The sequence below is a fragment of the Salmo salar genome, chromosome 01 (assembly GCF_965601325.2).
Source record: "Salmo salar chromosome 01, fSalSal1, whole genome shotgun sequence".
NCBI classification, from domain to species: Eukaryota; Metazoa; Chordata; class Actinopteri; order Salmoniformes; family Salmonidae; genus Salmo; species Salmo salar.
In genome coordinates, this window is record NC_138291.1 from 150,255,403 (window position 1) to 150,272,380 (window position 16,978).

General features: G+C 41.7%; 1 protein-coding gene across 1 annotated transcript in view; it reads left to right on the forward strand.

Moving 5' to 3' along the window:
- The window catches only part of LOC106565750 (endoglin), a 71,823-nt gene that overhangs the window by 26,400 nt on the left and 28,445 nt on the right, over positions 1 to 16,978 (forward strand). The window contains exon 3 of the mRNA XM_014133218.3: positions 11,759 to 11,907. Within this exon, the coding sequence (XP_013988693.1) occupies positions 11,759 to 11,907 (149 nt within the window). The remainder of the gene's footprint in view (positions 1 to 11,758; positions 11,908 to 16,978) is intronic.

The window sequence follows — 16,978 nt, forward strand, 5'->3', positions numbered from 1 at the left end:
AAATACATTTAAACTCAGTTTTTCACAATTCCTGACATTTAATCCTAGTAAAAATTCCCTGTCTTAGGTCAGTTAGGATCACCACTTTATTTTAAGAATGTGAAATGTCGGAAAAGTAGAAGAGAGAATGATTTATTTCAGCTTTTATTTCTTTCATCACATTTCCAGTGAGTCAGAAGTTTACATACACTCAATTAGTATTTGGTAGCATTGCCTTTACATTGTTTAACTTGGGTCAAACGTTTTGGGTAGCCTTCCACAAGCTTCCCACAATACGTTGGGTGAATTTTGGCCCATTCCTCCTGACAGAGCTGGTGTACCTGAGTCAGGTTTGTAGGCCTCCTTGCTCGCACACGCTTTTTCAGTATTGCCCACAAATATTTTATTGGATTGAAGTCCGGGCTTTGTGATGGCCACTCAAAATACCTTGACTTTGTTGTCCTTAAGCCATTTTGGCACAACTTTGGAAGTATGCTTGGGATCATTGTTCATTTGGAAGACCCATTTGCGACCAAGCTTAAACTTCCTAACTGATGTCTTGAGATGTTGCTTCAATATATCCACATAATTTTCCTTCCTCAATAAGAAATCTATTTTGTGAAGTGCACCAGTCCCTTCTGCAGCAAAGTACCCCCACAACTTGATGCTGCCACTCCAGTGCTTCATGGTTGGGATGGTGTTCTTCGGCTTGCAAGCCTCCCCCTTTTTCCACCATACATAACGATGGTCATTATGACAAAACAGTTCTATTTTTGTTTCATCAGACCAAAGGACATTTCTCCAAAATGTACGATCTTTGTCCTCATGTGCAGTTGCAAACTCATCTCTAGGAGACAGAACACGTCTCATTCCTGAGCGGTATGATGACTGCGTGGTCCCATGGTGTTTGTACTTGCGTGCTATTGTTTGTACAGGTGAACATTGTACCTTCAGTCATTTGGAAGTTGCTCCCAAGGATGAACCAGACTTGTGGAGGTCTACAATTTTTTTCTGAGGTCTTGGCTGATTTATTTAGATTTTCCCATGATGTCAAGCAAAGAGGCACTGAGTTTGAAGGTAGGCCTTGAAATACATCGACAGGTACACCTCCAATTGACTCAAATTATGTCAATTAGCCTATCAGAAGCTTCTAAAGCCATGACATACTTTTCTGGAATTTTCTAAGCTGTTAAAGGCACAGTCAATTTAGTGTATGTAACCTTCTGATCCGCTGAAATTGTGATACAGTGAATTATAAGTGAAATAAACTGTCTGTAAACAATTGTTGGAAAAATTCCTTGTGTCATGCACAAAGTAGATGTCCTAACCGACTTGCCAAAACTGTAGTTTGTTATTAACCTGTTGGGGCTAGGGGGCAGTATTTTCACAGCCGGATAAAAAACGTACCCGATTTAAACTGGTTACTACTCTTGCCCAGAAACGAGAATATGCATATAATTAGTAGATTTAATAGAAAACACTCTAAAGTTTCTAAAACTGTTTGAATGGTGTCTGTGAGTATAACATAACTCATATGGCAGGCCAAAACCTGAGAAGATTCCATGCAGGAAGTGCCCTGTCTGACAATTTGTTGTCCTTCTGTTGCATCTCTATCGAAAATACAGCATCTGTGCTGTTACGTGACACTTTCTAAGGCTTCCATTGGCTCTCTAAAGCGTCCAGAAAGTGGAATTACGTGTCTCCTGTCTCTGGGCAAAGTACAGCAGCAGAGTTTGTAAGTGGCCTGCCTGGGGACAGTGAGACTGAGATGCGAGTTCACGAGACTTCTCCATTTTTTTCTTTCAGTCTTTGAATGAATACAACATTGTCCGGTTGGAATATTATCGCTATTTTACAAGAAAAATAGCATAAAAATGTATTTAAACAGCGTTTGACATGCTTCTAAGTACGGTAATGGAATATTTTGACATTTTTTGTCACGAAATGCGCTCGCGCATTACCCTTCGGATAGTGACCTGAACGCACAAACAAAACGGAGGTATTTGGATATAAGTATGGAATTTGGAACCAAAACAACATTTGTTGTTGAAGTAGAAGTCCTGGGAGTGCATTCTGACGAAGAACAGCAAAGGTAATCCAATTTTTCGAATAGTAATTCTGAGTTTAGGTTGCCCCAAACTTGGTGGGTGTCAAATTAGCTAGCCTGTGATGTTCGAGCTATGTACTCAGAATATTGCAAAATGTGCTTTCGCCGAAAAGCTATTTTAAAATCTGACATAGCGTTTGCATAAAGGAGTTCTGTATCTATAATTCTTAAAATAATTGTTATGTATTTTGTCAACGTTTATCATGAGTAATTTAGTAAATTCACCAGAAGTTTTCGGTGAGTATGCTAGTTCTGAACATCACATGCTAATGTAAAAAGCTGGTTTTTGATATAAATACGAACTTGATTGAACAAAACATGCATGTATTGTATAACATAATGTCCTAGGAGTGTCATCTGATGAAGATCATCAAAGGTTAGTGCTGCATTTAGCTGTGGTTTTGGTTTTTGTGACATATATGCTTGCTTTGAAAATGGCTGTGTGATTATTTTTGGCAGGGTACTCTCCTGACATAATCTAATGTTTTGCTTTCGCTGTAAAGCCTTTTTGAAATCGGACAATGTGGTTAGATTAACCTCTTACATCTAGACGTTCCGCTAGCGGAACACCTGCTCCAATATCCAATGATAGGCGTCGCGCGAATGACAAATTCCTCAAAAATACAAAAACTTCAATTTTTCAAACATATGACTATTTCACAGCATTTTAAAGACAAGACTCTCCTTTATCTAACCACACTGTCCGATTGCAAAAAGGCTTTACAGCGAAAGCAAAACATTAGATTATGTCAGCAGAGTACCAAGCCAGAAATAATCAGACACCCATTTTTCAAGCTAGCATATAATGTCACAAAAACCCAGAAGACAGCTAAATCCAGCACTAACCTTTGATGATCTTCATCAGATGACACACCTAGGACATTATGTTATACAATACATGCATGTTTTGTTCAATCAAGTTTATATTTATATCAAAAAACAGCTTTTTACATTAGCATGTGACGTTCAGAACTAGCATACTTCCGGGGAATTTGCTAACAATTTACTAAATTACTCACGATAAACGTTCACAAAAAGCATAACAATTATTTTAAGAATTATAGATACAGAACTCCTCTATGCACTCGATATGTCCGATTTTAAAATAGCTTTTTGGTGAAAGCACATTTTGCAATATTCTAAGTACATAGCCCAGCCATCACGGGCTAGCTATTTAGACACCCGGCAAGTTTAGCCTTCACCAAAATCAGATTTACTATTATAAAAGTTTGATTACCTTTTGTTGTCTTCGTCAGAATGCACTCCCAGGACTGCTACTTCAATAACAAATGTTGGTTTGGTCCAAAATAATCCATCGTTATATCCGAATAGCGGTGTTTTGTTCGTGCGTCCCAGACACTATCCGAAATGGTAAATCAGGGTCGTGCGCATGGCGCAATTCGTGACAAAAAAATTCTAAATATTCCATTACCGTACTTCGAAGCATGTCAACCGCTGTTTAAAATCAATTTTTATGCAATTTATCTCGTAAAAAAGCGATAATATTCCGACCGGGAATCTCCTTTTCGGCAAACAGAGGAAAAATCACAAAGACGGGGGCGGCCAGGGCACGCGCCTAAGCCCACAGTCCCTTGATCGGCCACTTGAGAAAGGCGATAATGTGTTTCAGCCTGGGGCTGGGATGACGACATTCAGGTTTTTCCCGGGCTCTGAGCGCCCATGGAAGATGTAGGAAGTGTCACGTTAGAGCAGAGATCCTTTGTAAAAGATAGAGATGGCAAAGAAGTTCAAGAAATGGTCAGACAGGCCACTTCCTGTAAAGGAATCTCTCAGGTTTTGACCTGCCATTTGAGTTCTGTTATACTCACAGACACCATTCAAACAGTTTTAGAAACTTTGGAGTGTTTTCTATCCAAAGCCAATAATTATATGCATATTCTAGTTACTGGGCAGGAGTAGTAACCAGATTAAATCGGGTACGTTTTTTATCCAGCCGTGAAAATACTGCCCCCTAGCCATAACAGGTTAACGAGAGTCTTATCTTTCAAATGGTGTTAAATAGTCATATGTTTGAGAAATTGAAGTTATAACATATTTGAGGCATTTGTATTTCGCGCCACGCGATTCCACTGGCTGTTGACTAGGGTGGGACGCAAACGTCCCACTGGCCCAGAGAGGTTAACAAGAAATTTGTGGAGTGGTTGAAAAACAAGTTTTAATGACTCTGACCTAAGTGTATGTAAACTTCCGACTTCAACTGTACATTCACAGTAGCAATGAAAGTGACAGTGGTAATCAGGGACTTATTGATAGACTGTGGAGATTTGTATGGCCTGAGGATATAAGGAGAGAGTTAAGGCACTGTGCAGTGCAGTATAGGGGTGAGAGGCCTGGGGACACTGCGGGCCCCTGCAGAGCACTGATAAGAACTTGTTTACTTTCCTGTGGATGGTCAGGCCTCAGTCTGCAGCCGTGGAAACAGCGGGACAATAGGTGTGTAGAGCTGGAGATGCGGGAGCAGGCCATTTTAATTTAGTTAATTTAGCAGATGCTCACACCATAGTGTCATCAGACTTTTGATACCAATGCATGGTGAAAGGGGGGCACAAAATGGTGAACCACTATAAAAAAAATGGTATAGAAAGTATTTTGTATTTAGAAAATACAAATTACAGCTCTCCAAAGTATGTTGTTACAAAATACATTTGATTTTAGTTCAGCCCAGTGTAATGCAAATTACAAAATACTCAAAAGTACTTTAAATACATATTTCAAGTACATGTGACATAAATACTACTGTATTCATGAATAACAAAAAATAACAAAAAATACTCATCCCCAGAATATCTGATTAAATCAAATTCTTAGGTCTTGATGTAGAATAATGAATATCCTATCTCAAATAAAGGTGAATGTAGGATAGTACAAGTCAAAACTGCTTCATCTGCATTTTGCTGTTCCTCCCTGTCAAAGTGAATAGTGGTTTGATCTTTTGACTCTGTGAAGAGACTCAATAAAGGAAGTCACTGATTCCAGAAAGTGGCTTGTTGCGGGCAGGGTCACAATGCCTCTCTTGAATATATTACCCTTAATGTCAGAGTTGTGTGGGTTTTTATTTCCAGCCAAGGTCCTCTTTCTGCTGAGTCGGGAGATCCATTCCACAGAATACTGACGTTGGACCTTTCACCTTTCAAACAAGAACTGATAGTCTGATCCAAGTCATATGAGGCTGATGATAAAGTAATGCGTTTAATATTTCTGATTTTTGACAGTTTTTTAGAGGAAAGACCCATACTGGCTTTATCCCCTACGTGATGCCATTGTTCTCAATACACCTACATATGTAGGATCTTAATTTGAGCCAGTGTGCTACAGCAACAAAAAGAGATATGAATTATTATGTAATTTTACGAACAAATGCACACTGTTCAATCACCCTATTACAGGCAATGCCATTAAGATTAATGGTATCATTATGTGTTCCACCAAAAATGTGGAATATCTGATCAAGTGTATTTGTGGTCTATGCTATGTAGTAAAAACAAAACGAGCTCTGAAAACAAGGATAGCAGAACACATGAGTAATATCAGTACTCTTGACCAGAGAAGCCCTGTGGCTGCGCATTTCATGGAGGCTTGTCACAATATCAGCTCTCCGAGATACATTGGTATCGAACATGTTAAGAGTCCTTGGAGATTCTGATAATGTATTACTGAGAAGAGAATTGTATTGGATTCACCGTTTGTCTGTCATGTCTCCAAAAGGTCTTAACCAAGAGTTTGATATCAGACCATTTCTTGCATGAATATGTCACATTTATTTGTCCTGCCATCCAGGTCTCCACTTGGTCATTTTGTACATACAGTATACAGTATATTCGATTTTCTGTAATTATTAAGTGCCCATCTCATTGATATACAATTATTAGAGGTACACAAGTTGTTTGTGAAATAGGTCACTGTAATTATATCTACGGCCACTGCCAATGGTCGTATGGGTGGGTATTTCAACAGTTTCCAATGTAATCTATTTTTGGTGTTGCTTAGGTTTTAACTAGAACCGATTTGTATGCATGTAATCCTTTATGACCACATGTACACTACCGTTCAAAAGTTTGGGGTCACTTGGAAATGTCCTTGTTTTTGAACGAAAAGTGATTTTTTTGTCCATTAAAATAACATCAAATTGATCAGAAATACAGTGCAGGCATTGTTAATGTTGTAAATGACTATTGTAGCTGGACAATGCAGATATTTTATGAAATATCTACATAGGTGTACAGAGGCCCATTATCAGCAACCATCACTCCTGTGTTCCAATGGCACGTTGTGTTAGCTAATCAAAGTTTATCATTTTAAAAGGCTAATTGATCATTAGAAAACCCTTTTGAAATTATGTTATCACAGCTGAAAACTGTTGTCCTGATTAAAGAAGCAATTAAACTGACCTTCTTTAGACTAGTTGAGTATCTGGAGCATCAGCATTTGTGGGTTCTATTACAGGCTCAAATTGGCCAGAAACAAAGAACTTTCTTCTGAAACTCTTGTTCTGAGAAATGAAGGCTATTCTATGCGAGAAATTGCCAAGAAACTGAAGATCTCGTACAACGCTGTGTACTACTCCCTTCACAGAACAGCACAAACTGGCTCTAACCAGAATAGAAAGAGGAGTGGGAGGCCCCAGTGCACAACTGAGCAAGAGGACAAGTACATTAGAGTGTCTAGTTTGAGAAACAGATGCCTCACAAGTCCTCAACTGGCAGCTTCATTAACTAGTACCCGCAAAACACCAGTCTCAACGTCAACAGTGAAGAGGCGACTCCGGGATGCTGGCCTTCTAGGCAGAGTTGCAAAGAAAAAGCCATATCTCAGACTGGCCAATAAAAATAAAAGATTTAGATGGGAAAAAGAACACAAACACTGGACAGAGGAAGATTGGAAAAAAGTGTTATGGACAGACAAATCTAAGTTGAGGTGTTTGGATCACAAAGAAAATTCGTGAGATGCAGAAAATATCATGACACAAGGCGAGACCCAGATGCAGACAGAGGAGGCAGATGGTTGGAGTCTTAAAATGTTTATTAATCCAAAGGGGTAGGCAAGAGAATGGTCGTGGACAGGCAAAAAGGTCAAAATCAGATCAGAGTCCAGGTACAGAGTGGCAGACAGGCTCGTGGTCAAGGCAGGCAGAATGGTCAGGCAGGTGGATACAAAGTCCAGAAACAGGCAAGGGCCAAAATCGGGAGGACTAGAAAAAAGAGAATGCATAAAGCAGGAGAATGGGTAAACCGCTGGTTGACTTGGAAACATACAAGATGAACTGGCACAGCGAGACAGGAAACACAGGGATAAATACACTGGGGAAAATCAGCGACACCTAGAGGGGGTGGAGAGAATCTCAAGGACAGGTGAAACAGATCAGGGTGTGACAGAAAAAATGAAAAGATGCTGGAGGAGTGCTTGATGCCATCTGTCAACCATGGTGGAGGCAATGTGATGGTCTGGGGGTGCTTTGGTGGTGGTAAAGTGGGAGATTTGTACAGGGTAAAAGGGATCTTGAAGAAGGAAGGCTATCACTCCATGTTGCAATGCCATGCCATACCCTGTGGACAGTGCTTAATTGGAGCCAATTTCCTCCTACAACAGGACAATGACCCAAAGCATAGCTCCAAACTATGCAATAACTATTTAGGGAAGAAGCAGTCAGCTGGTATTCTCTCTATAATGGAGTGGCCAGCACAGTCACCGGATCTCAACCCTAATGAGCTGTTGTGAGAACAGCTCGACCGTATGGTACGTAAGAAGTGCCCATCAAGCCAATCCAATTTATGGGAGGTGCTTCAGGAAGCATGGGGTGAAATCTCTTCAGATTACCTCAACAAATTGACAACTAGAATGCCAAAGGTCTGCAAGGCTGTAATTGCTGCAAATGGAGGATTCTTTGACGAAAGCAAAGTTTGAAGGACACAATTATTTCAATTAAAAATCATTATTTATATCCTTGTCAACGTCCTGACTATGTTTCCTATTCATTTTGCAACTCATTTCATGTATTTCTAAAGTGATCCCAAACTTTTGAATGGTAGTGTATAGACTCTGTGATTAATTATGATTGACTATGCGCTTAAGTGAATCTAATTGCTTCCACACCCACCATGCGTCATGTGCCTAGTGGACATATGAAGTGAAATGTGTATATTTTGGGATTGAAGCACTCAGACTGTTTGACCTGATGAAGATCTATTTCGGATTGAAACGTTGTCATTAAAGCTGTGAATTGGGAGCATAAACAGTGTATGGGCCTTTCTGTTCTTTTTACGATTATAATTTATGTACATATTTGTAGGGGTGGATCAAAGTCTGACATTAATAAGTACAAAGTTCAGAAGCCTTTTTTAACCTCAAATATACTACAAGTTAAACATTTATCCTGCAATAGGATGATCAAATTAAGATCTGTACAGTATGCCTTGAAGAGTTGGGCAAGTTGCAAAAAAGATTACAAGATTGGAAATAATAATTAAAATAATTTTTGCTGTTTAGTTGTGTAATACGTCAGGGACATCTGTAGATATGAAACATTTCCCACAATGTTAGGTATAAACATTAATGTTAAACAAACTATTTATGTACAAAAAAAACAAGAAGGCACAGATAGTAGACTTGGAATGTACCAGGCCGTGTCAGAGGGCTAACTTTGTGTACTTTACAGTATTGAGAAATCCCCCACCCCATACCTCGAGCCCCACTGTAGTCCGTCCCTCAGACAGGAGCCACATGTCTATTTGGGCATTTTCTTTGGCTCAGCATCAGGTCTGGGAGTTGACCAGAACAATGAGACTAGAAGGGGCAGTCAAGAGACAGATACAAACAGGCAGAAAAAGATAAGGGAGGAGGAGAGGTATTAATGGCAGATTCAGCAAGATGGCCAGACGCGATTCAAGCCAAAGACCTAAATACTCAGATGAACACTGTGACACATCATCATTTTCTAAACATCCTCTATTATCCTATATCATATCATACATCTCATATACTGTAGGCTACATCCTCTGGCATCTAAAATCATGATGCATTCATTCAACCCTGACTCTGCCTCACATCTGACTCACATCTAAATGGGAATCACCACCATCATTCCTAAACATCTCTTCTTCCAATGGAAAATAAAATGTAAGGCGCTGCTGATAAAAATAGATAAAGACAGAGGAGGAATGGAACAGCACTTCTCTATAGCTCATTTACCAGCAAACCGCTTAGTGAGGCCGTTGGCATTTCCGGGTCAGGCAGAGGGGTCAGTGTGACTATGGTTTATATTTTTAGTGACCGGTAAATAGGATAAGGAGAGGATCTGTGTGTGTGTGTGTGTGTGTGTGTGTGTGTGTGTGTGTGTGTGTGTGTGTGTGTGTGTGTGTGTGTGTGTGTGTGTGTGTGTGTGTGTGTGTGTGTGTGTGTGTGTGTGTGTGTGTGTGTGTGTGTGTGTGTGTATGTGTATATGTGTGGTGTGTGTGTGCTTTGCTCGGTGGTGGCAGACACCAGGGGGTGATTTACGTAAAGCAGTCCGGCGCAGTCACAGGCTGTTGACTCTGTCACGAGACAGCGTTTCTTTATGGCAGGTAATCTGGCTGTTAAGTGGACATTATGAAGGCACAGTGGCAGAATAACAGGAAGCCAGGCCTTGACTAGGGCAGGAGAAGAGGGATGATGAGAAAAGAGAGGGAGTAGCTCGCTCGTGGAGCAGTGGGGAAAGAAAGAAAGCCACAGTTCATTAACGAAAAGATGAGAGGCTGGAAAGAAAGAGCTGTTTGTGTGGTGGGCATTGGCTTGACTTTACTCATGCCCCTTCTCTCTCTCCCTTCTCTCCCTCCATCCCTCCTCCTCGTAGTGATGAAAATGTGATTCATTGATCCTAGATCAGCACTGGTACTCTGATACGCTTTGTGAATATGAACAGGCCCAGGAACTGAGAAGCTATGATTGTCTCTTAGATGTTCATAGCAGTTTTGAACTCTCGTAATAAGTTATCAGAATAAACCATTATACGTGTCTAAATCCGATCATTTAATTCTGCCACTGTGAAACATATCAGCTGAATGATAACTGATCTTTCTAGAAAATTGTGAGGTTTTCGATTCATCTTTACCACCGACTCATTCCAATTTTAAAAAAGATCCATCACATAGAACGAGCTTAAAATCCTCATACATTTTTCAATGGAGCATTGTCCTCTGTGCTCAATAATATCAGCCCTTTCCATAATGGGTGTCAGTGGTATCCTGTTTAGATGCGTGTCTACTGATTGGGACTCAGAGACTCAGACCAGGGTCGTCTCTGTTGTATCTGTCCTGTGATCATATCTGGGTCAGGAGACAGACAGTCTGAGCTGTGGGGCATCAGGGCCCAGCCCAGGCCCCAGCACAGCCAATCCAGATCTGAACGTGCTGCAACCGTGACGCCTGCCACCCAATGACCCCGCAAGGTGCAGATAAAGCCCTAATCAGATCTCACTGTGATGGGCGGGACTTGGTCCTAGTGCTGACTGTTGATTGGGTATGAAGCGACACCTGACCCTGCTCTTCCTGAGGAAGGAGGCAGTTTAGTGGTGGGGAATATTTATATAGCACTAAAAGGACACTCCCCCAGGGGACAAAGTATTAGGAACAGATAAAGCAAATACATACTTTTTTTTAACCGTTCCCTCTGAGGTCTCCACACAATGCCAGTCTCTCTGACTCTCTCCCTACATTCACACACACACACACACACACACACACACCCACACACACACACACACTAGTAAATCAGCTGCCCTGTGTCTGTGTGACAGAGAGCAGAGGTTGGGGAGGAAACTCCCTGTGGTGTGGCATGGTGCAGTCAGAGAGTGAGGCATAGCAGAGGAATGGACTTGATTTAATGTTACCCATATGGCCGTGAGGTCCCAGATTCACTTGACCTATCAGCCGTGCCAGTCAGACTGGCAGCCCCTCCTACACATTTAGCATCCATACTCCTTACTTTATCTCCTGATTACAACACATGGCAGTGCTGCTTCCTAATGACCCTCCATGCAACCCTTGTCCCCTCCTTCCCTTCCATAGACAGTCACTGAGTCACGAGTGATGGAGTGTATGTGGAGGAATCAGAGATGAATAGAACAGGAAAACAACACCCTCCATAGGCTAGGCTAATCTGTAACCAAGAGGGTGATTGAATATGTGTTTCAGATCATGTATTATAGTGCTAGTCTACCGAGCTCTTTGCATGTTGCCTAACATATATATTAATATATCTCGCTAATGATACTGTATCTTGGGTTTTACTGTATTTATGGTTTATGCATAAAACATTATGAGGAAATGCATAATGCATTATTCATATGGTCATAATAGAGGGTGTTAGCTCTATCAGCTCTCCTTGGTTTTCTCTTTTTATTGTACCTCTCCTCTTGTACACTCTTAGAAAAAAGGTGCTATCTAGAACGTAAAATGGGTTCTTCTGCTGTCACCATAGGAGAACCCTTTGAATAACTATTTTTGGTTTTAGGTAGAACCCTTTTCGGTTCCATGCAGAACCCTTTCCACATTATTGGCCATCATTGTAATAAAGAATTAGTTCTAGACTCGTTAAATAAAGGTTCAATAAAATGTATGGTCCCAGAACATGTGAACTCTCTACTCTGTTTAACCAGGTTTCCCCCTGTCTCTCCCCCAGCATCCCAGCAGACCTGTAAGCCAGTGGCGGTCCCTGAAAACCAGAATGCCTGGATCAGGTTGAGTGAGATGTTTCCAGGTTGCTGGACCAACTACACCACTCACGACGGCAAAGAAGTTCACATCCTCAGCCTGCACTACACTACTGAGGTAAGGCAATCTACTGTATACGGTTTGCCTGTCCTAAACTACTGTGGAAGGCTTCCACTGCATTTCAATCGACCAGTATGCTCAGTGTAAAGATGCCCAAGATTAAGACACAGGTTCCAATATGCAGTACACTGATATGTGAGGTAATATGATTTTAGTCATATTTGTTCAAATGACTGTAGTTTTTCAAATAATAGCATTAACTTTTCAAAATGTTCTGCATTGTTAGATTAAATTCAGTTTGTATAGCCCACATCATATCTGGAGTCCATATAGTAGATAGCTACGGTAGCTCCATATAGCTGGAATATTTGTCCCGTTCCTGGGGGAAAATGTTGTTCTGGGAGAGTGTCTGCGTGAGATTGATACCAGATGAGTGTCAGCACACCAGGCTAGCTTTCTCATGAGATTGATGCCAGATGGGAGTTAGCACACTAGGCTAGCTTTCTCATGAGATTGATGCCAGATGAGAGTTAGCACACTAGGCTAGCTTTCTCATGAGTTTGATGCCAGATGAGTGTTAGCGTGCTAGGTTAGCTAGCTTTCCCATGTGGCTGAGAGTCAACATTAGGGACACCTCCTCTGGTTAGCCTGAGTGCAAACACATGCAAACACATGCCAAACATAACATGGAGCTGGGGTCACCCCTGAGGTGAATGGGGTTCCTTACAGGCTTACACTACATACACAGTAGTGTGAAAACACACTACCGCATCCAACAGCCTGCATGGAGAATGGGGCTGTGTGTGTGGATGTCAAAAAGTTGTACCGTAAATTGCAGTTGGACCAATTGGAAATCAATTGAAGAAATTGACCCTAGATCAGTGCTTAGGAGGACGAATGTAATCCTACACTGCTATTTCCTACGCAGACTTCCTTTTTCATTTTCTGACAGTGTCTGGTCAGCACATTAGTAATTTCTTTATCAGTGCTCTCTCTCTCTCCCTCGTCCTTCACTCTCGGTTTCTCTCTCTCTCTCTCTCTGACACACGCACGCACAGGCACACACACACACACACACTGACTTTATCTCTCTCATTCCGTCTTTAATATTAATTAAAGGGGGCTCACCCAGGTGTGGGTCTGTGTGGTACCCATTAGTGTGTGGTTGTGCATCGGATGAGACGCCATCACAGGATGATACAGTATCTGAGGATGGCTGCCTGGATTCCTCACCTTAATGAAGGCTAAAGGAGGCCCTCGGCCTAACTGCACTAAATGGAAAAATACTGGAAATCTCTTCCTGTCTTCCTCTGCTTCTCCCTCTGGCGTCATAGAAAACAACTATAACATGTTAAATTGTTCTCAAACTCATGTTTTTATGTACACAGCTAAACAAAGACAGATTTCTTCCAAGAATGGTCCTAGAGTGGTCCAAGAAAGAGAAATGTGGTGTAGAAGAAATGTTAGCTCTTTACTGCCAGGTTTTATGAAACACGAAAGATTGAAGAGGAGGAGGAACACAAAGGCTGTAGTTTGTCTGGAACTGGAGCCAGACGTGTGATCCCGTGGACATTTCACAGAGCAAGCGTATCCTGTTCTCCTGTGGGACCAGGCTAAATGTTTGGAATTGGAGAGTGAGGGTTCATGCTATTTCTCAACACACACAGCCTTATCACTCCTGTTACTGCATCAGTTTGGGGCAGTGCTGAAAATGTATGATTTGGAAGGCTTGGAGGCTTTGCTTATCCTCAGACACAAAGCAGGGGTATGTCTTTGGCTGAAGGCAAAATTACCAGTGGATGGAGAGAAGAGTATTTTTCTCTGTCTGTCTGTCTGTCTGTCTGTCTGTCTGTCTGTCTGTCTGTCTGTCTGTCTGTCTGTCTGTCTGTCTGTCTGTCTGTCTGTCTGTTTGTCTGTCTGTCTGTCTGTCTGTCTGTCTGTCTGTCTGTCTGTCTGTCTGTCTGTCTGTCTGTCTGTCTGTCTGTCTGTCTGTCTGTCTGTCTGTCTGTCTGTCTGTCTGTCTGTCTGTCTGTCTGTCTGTCTGTCTGTCTGTCTGTCTGTCTGTCTGTCATATGGGAAGTGTGGCTGCCTGGCGGTCTGTGTATGGGTTCAATATGGCAGGGGGATGGAGGGACAAGAGGGAGAGAAGGCAGAAGGGGAGGGGCTTGTCCAGACCCCAATGATGTCACATTCTGGCACTGGACTTGGCTCACAGCCGAGACTGGACCGTCGGAGCCAGCTTTGGTTAGGGGAGAGAGACAAAGAATAACGGGAAGCTGTTATGCACCAGCAAAAGCCCTCGAGAAAAAAAAAGTCTGAGGAGGAAAACAATTGTATCTTGAAAGCACAGGAACAAAAATAGCAAGGGCGAGCGACCAGGGACGGCAACGTGCATTGTTCCAACTTATAGAGTAAGTTGGAGATAGTGATGGAGAAAGTAAGAAGAAGAATCGAGGACAGTTCTTTTATAAAGACCTTTGAGTTTTGGTTAAACGTGAAAGTATTGTTATTTCCCAACTGATTTGCATGCGTAAATCCTTTCGACTCATACAGTATATTAGTCACAGACACATCCTTGACGCTATTCACTCAAACTGAGGGAATAGTGAATAAGTTGTCCATACCAGACTGGTACACTGTCAGATAACAGGAAAAATTAGTCATACATTTACTGTATACTGTGTGATTTGCTAGAACACTCATGGAATAACAATAGGATTCTCAACCCAAAACTATTTCCAACCAGGATAACAGCTCATCTAAGACCCTACTATGTTTCATTGAAAGGGAAGTGTAAAGTCTAGTTGTCAGCAAAGTACAAAGTCTAAACTATGGCCCCTTCAATTGTTGAGGCCAATTTATATCATGAACGGCAGAAGAAGAAAACATGCATCTCTCAGCTGACTGGTTATTGAGTAATCCTGCTCCTTCAGGGTATTTCAGGAGGAATTCTCTGAGTTTCGATGATACACATATACTGACACTACTTAAAAGACTAGGCAAGCGATGTACTTTAATGCTCTGTGATGATAGACAGTGGCAAGGGACACGGATAATGTAATCAGTTAGACTGTTTGCCTGCAGCTCGGTCTGACTCCTTGTCTGTAATTCGCGCACGCGAACACACACACACACACACACACACACACACACACACACACACACACACACCCACATACTCCCCCACCATCCTTGCGCACACACACACACACACACACACACACACACACACACACACACACACACACACACACACACACACACACACACACACACACTCCCCCACCATCCTTGCAAACATACACAGCACTTAAGTATTCTCTTTGTTCACTAATCCACGTCCCCCAGACTGCTCACCTCTGAAAATGTTCTTAAGTCTGCGAGAAAAATGAACGCCGGGACACAACAGGGATGTCTTTTATTTTGGACTTCCTGCCAATGGGCCCTGACAACTTCCCTCCTGCGAGACTCATTAGACGAAGGCAGAGAGGAAGAGAAAGCGAGAGGCCCAACTCGGCTGAAAATTTGTCTCCCTCCAGCAGGTGGCGTTTTTTTTATTGTTTCGCCCACCAAGCAAGGAGATTTTGCAGTTTACCGTTTTTTCCAACTGATTACACACAAAATCTTTTCATGTCACATGATTTTTGAAACCTCTCACTCAAAGTGCAAAACTACACACCAAATATCCAAAACCATAAGCTATTTCTCAGCCTTTGACTCAGTTGTCAATTGCATAAAACACTTTTTTCAAAACACTACACACAATTCTCTACCTAAAACACAAAAATCTAACAGGAAGTGACTTGCTTTCCTTTTCCAAAGACAACCAACCAAAATGCTACACTTATTCACCAGGTCACACACACAATAGGACAGAGGGCAATTACCAATGTCCCTGGACAGCGTGGGGGTAATATAACTGTGTGCTGCCATCACTCAAAACGGGGTCCTCCATCACAATGCCACACTGGGTCCGTACAACACCGGCCATATGTTCACTTTTCTGGATGCAATTTACACAATGCTTGTCCCTGATCCAGATCAGGAGCCTGCTAGATTTGTGGTTTTATGGGACAATGTTAGTTTTCACCGGGCTGTTCTGGTCCAAAACTGGTTTGCCACCCATCCACAATTTGTAGTTTTGTACCTACCCCCATATTCACCTTTTCTAAATCCCATAGAGGAATTCTTCTCAGCATGGCGCTGGAAAGTGTATGATCACCAACCCTATGCCCGCATGCCGCTTCTCCAGGCAATGGAGGACGCATGTGGGGACATAGAGGTTGCCTTAGCACTTAGCACGTAGCTTAGCACCCCCCCCCCCCCTACCAATTCCTGGACTGCACCCCCGGGACCCCACACACACAATTGTGTTCTTTACTGTATTCTAAAGAATATACTTTTGGTTTACATATGTTTATGGTTTTGTTGTATGCTACTGTATACAACAGTCATGTTTGGCCTAATAAATATTTTCTGTTTCTACATTGCATTGGTGTTTACAGTGTACTTGTTACCCCTCTCAGCAGATTACTTTCACTGTAGAACATTGTATTGAAATGTAGATATAAGCCTATGAAAGACCAAAGAGCTTTAGCTTTAGAACAACAGTGTTTACATGGTATATCAAAAAATGTACTATTATGAAAGCAGTGTTTGCCATTTGATGCAAATGCTTCATTCTGACATGAGTTTATGGCATTTTGAATGCAGTGTTACATTTTTAAGGAGATGTGAGGCATTTTGCATTTTGTGTGTGCAGTTTTTGGAATTGTGTGTAGAGTTTTGAAAAAAGGAGAGAGTTTTGAAAACGTGTGTAAACAGTTGGAAAAAACTGTAGTGAGAGATAGTCGAATTTGGTCAACATAAAAATGAATGGCTTATTTTCTACGTGAGGTCTATTTGAGCAAATATAAGTTTTGTAATGCTTAGGTTTTTACAAGTGTAGTGCTATAAGTAGGACATGTGACATCCCGGCAACTTTTAAGAAAAAAGTATATCCATAATCTTTGACGAAGGTTTGTCTGTGGATTGGAGACAATCACAGGTGTGTTCTGTGAAGATGACTGATAGAGAAGAGGAGTGATTCAATTAAGGTCGACAGAGGGGAGATGATATCAAACTGCCT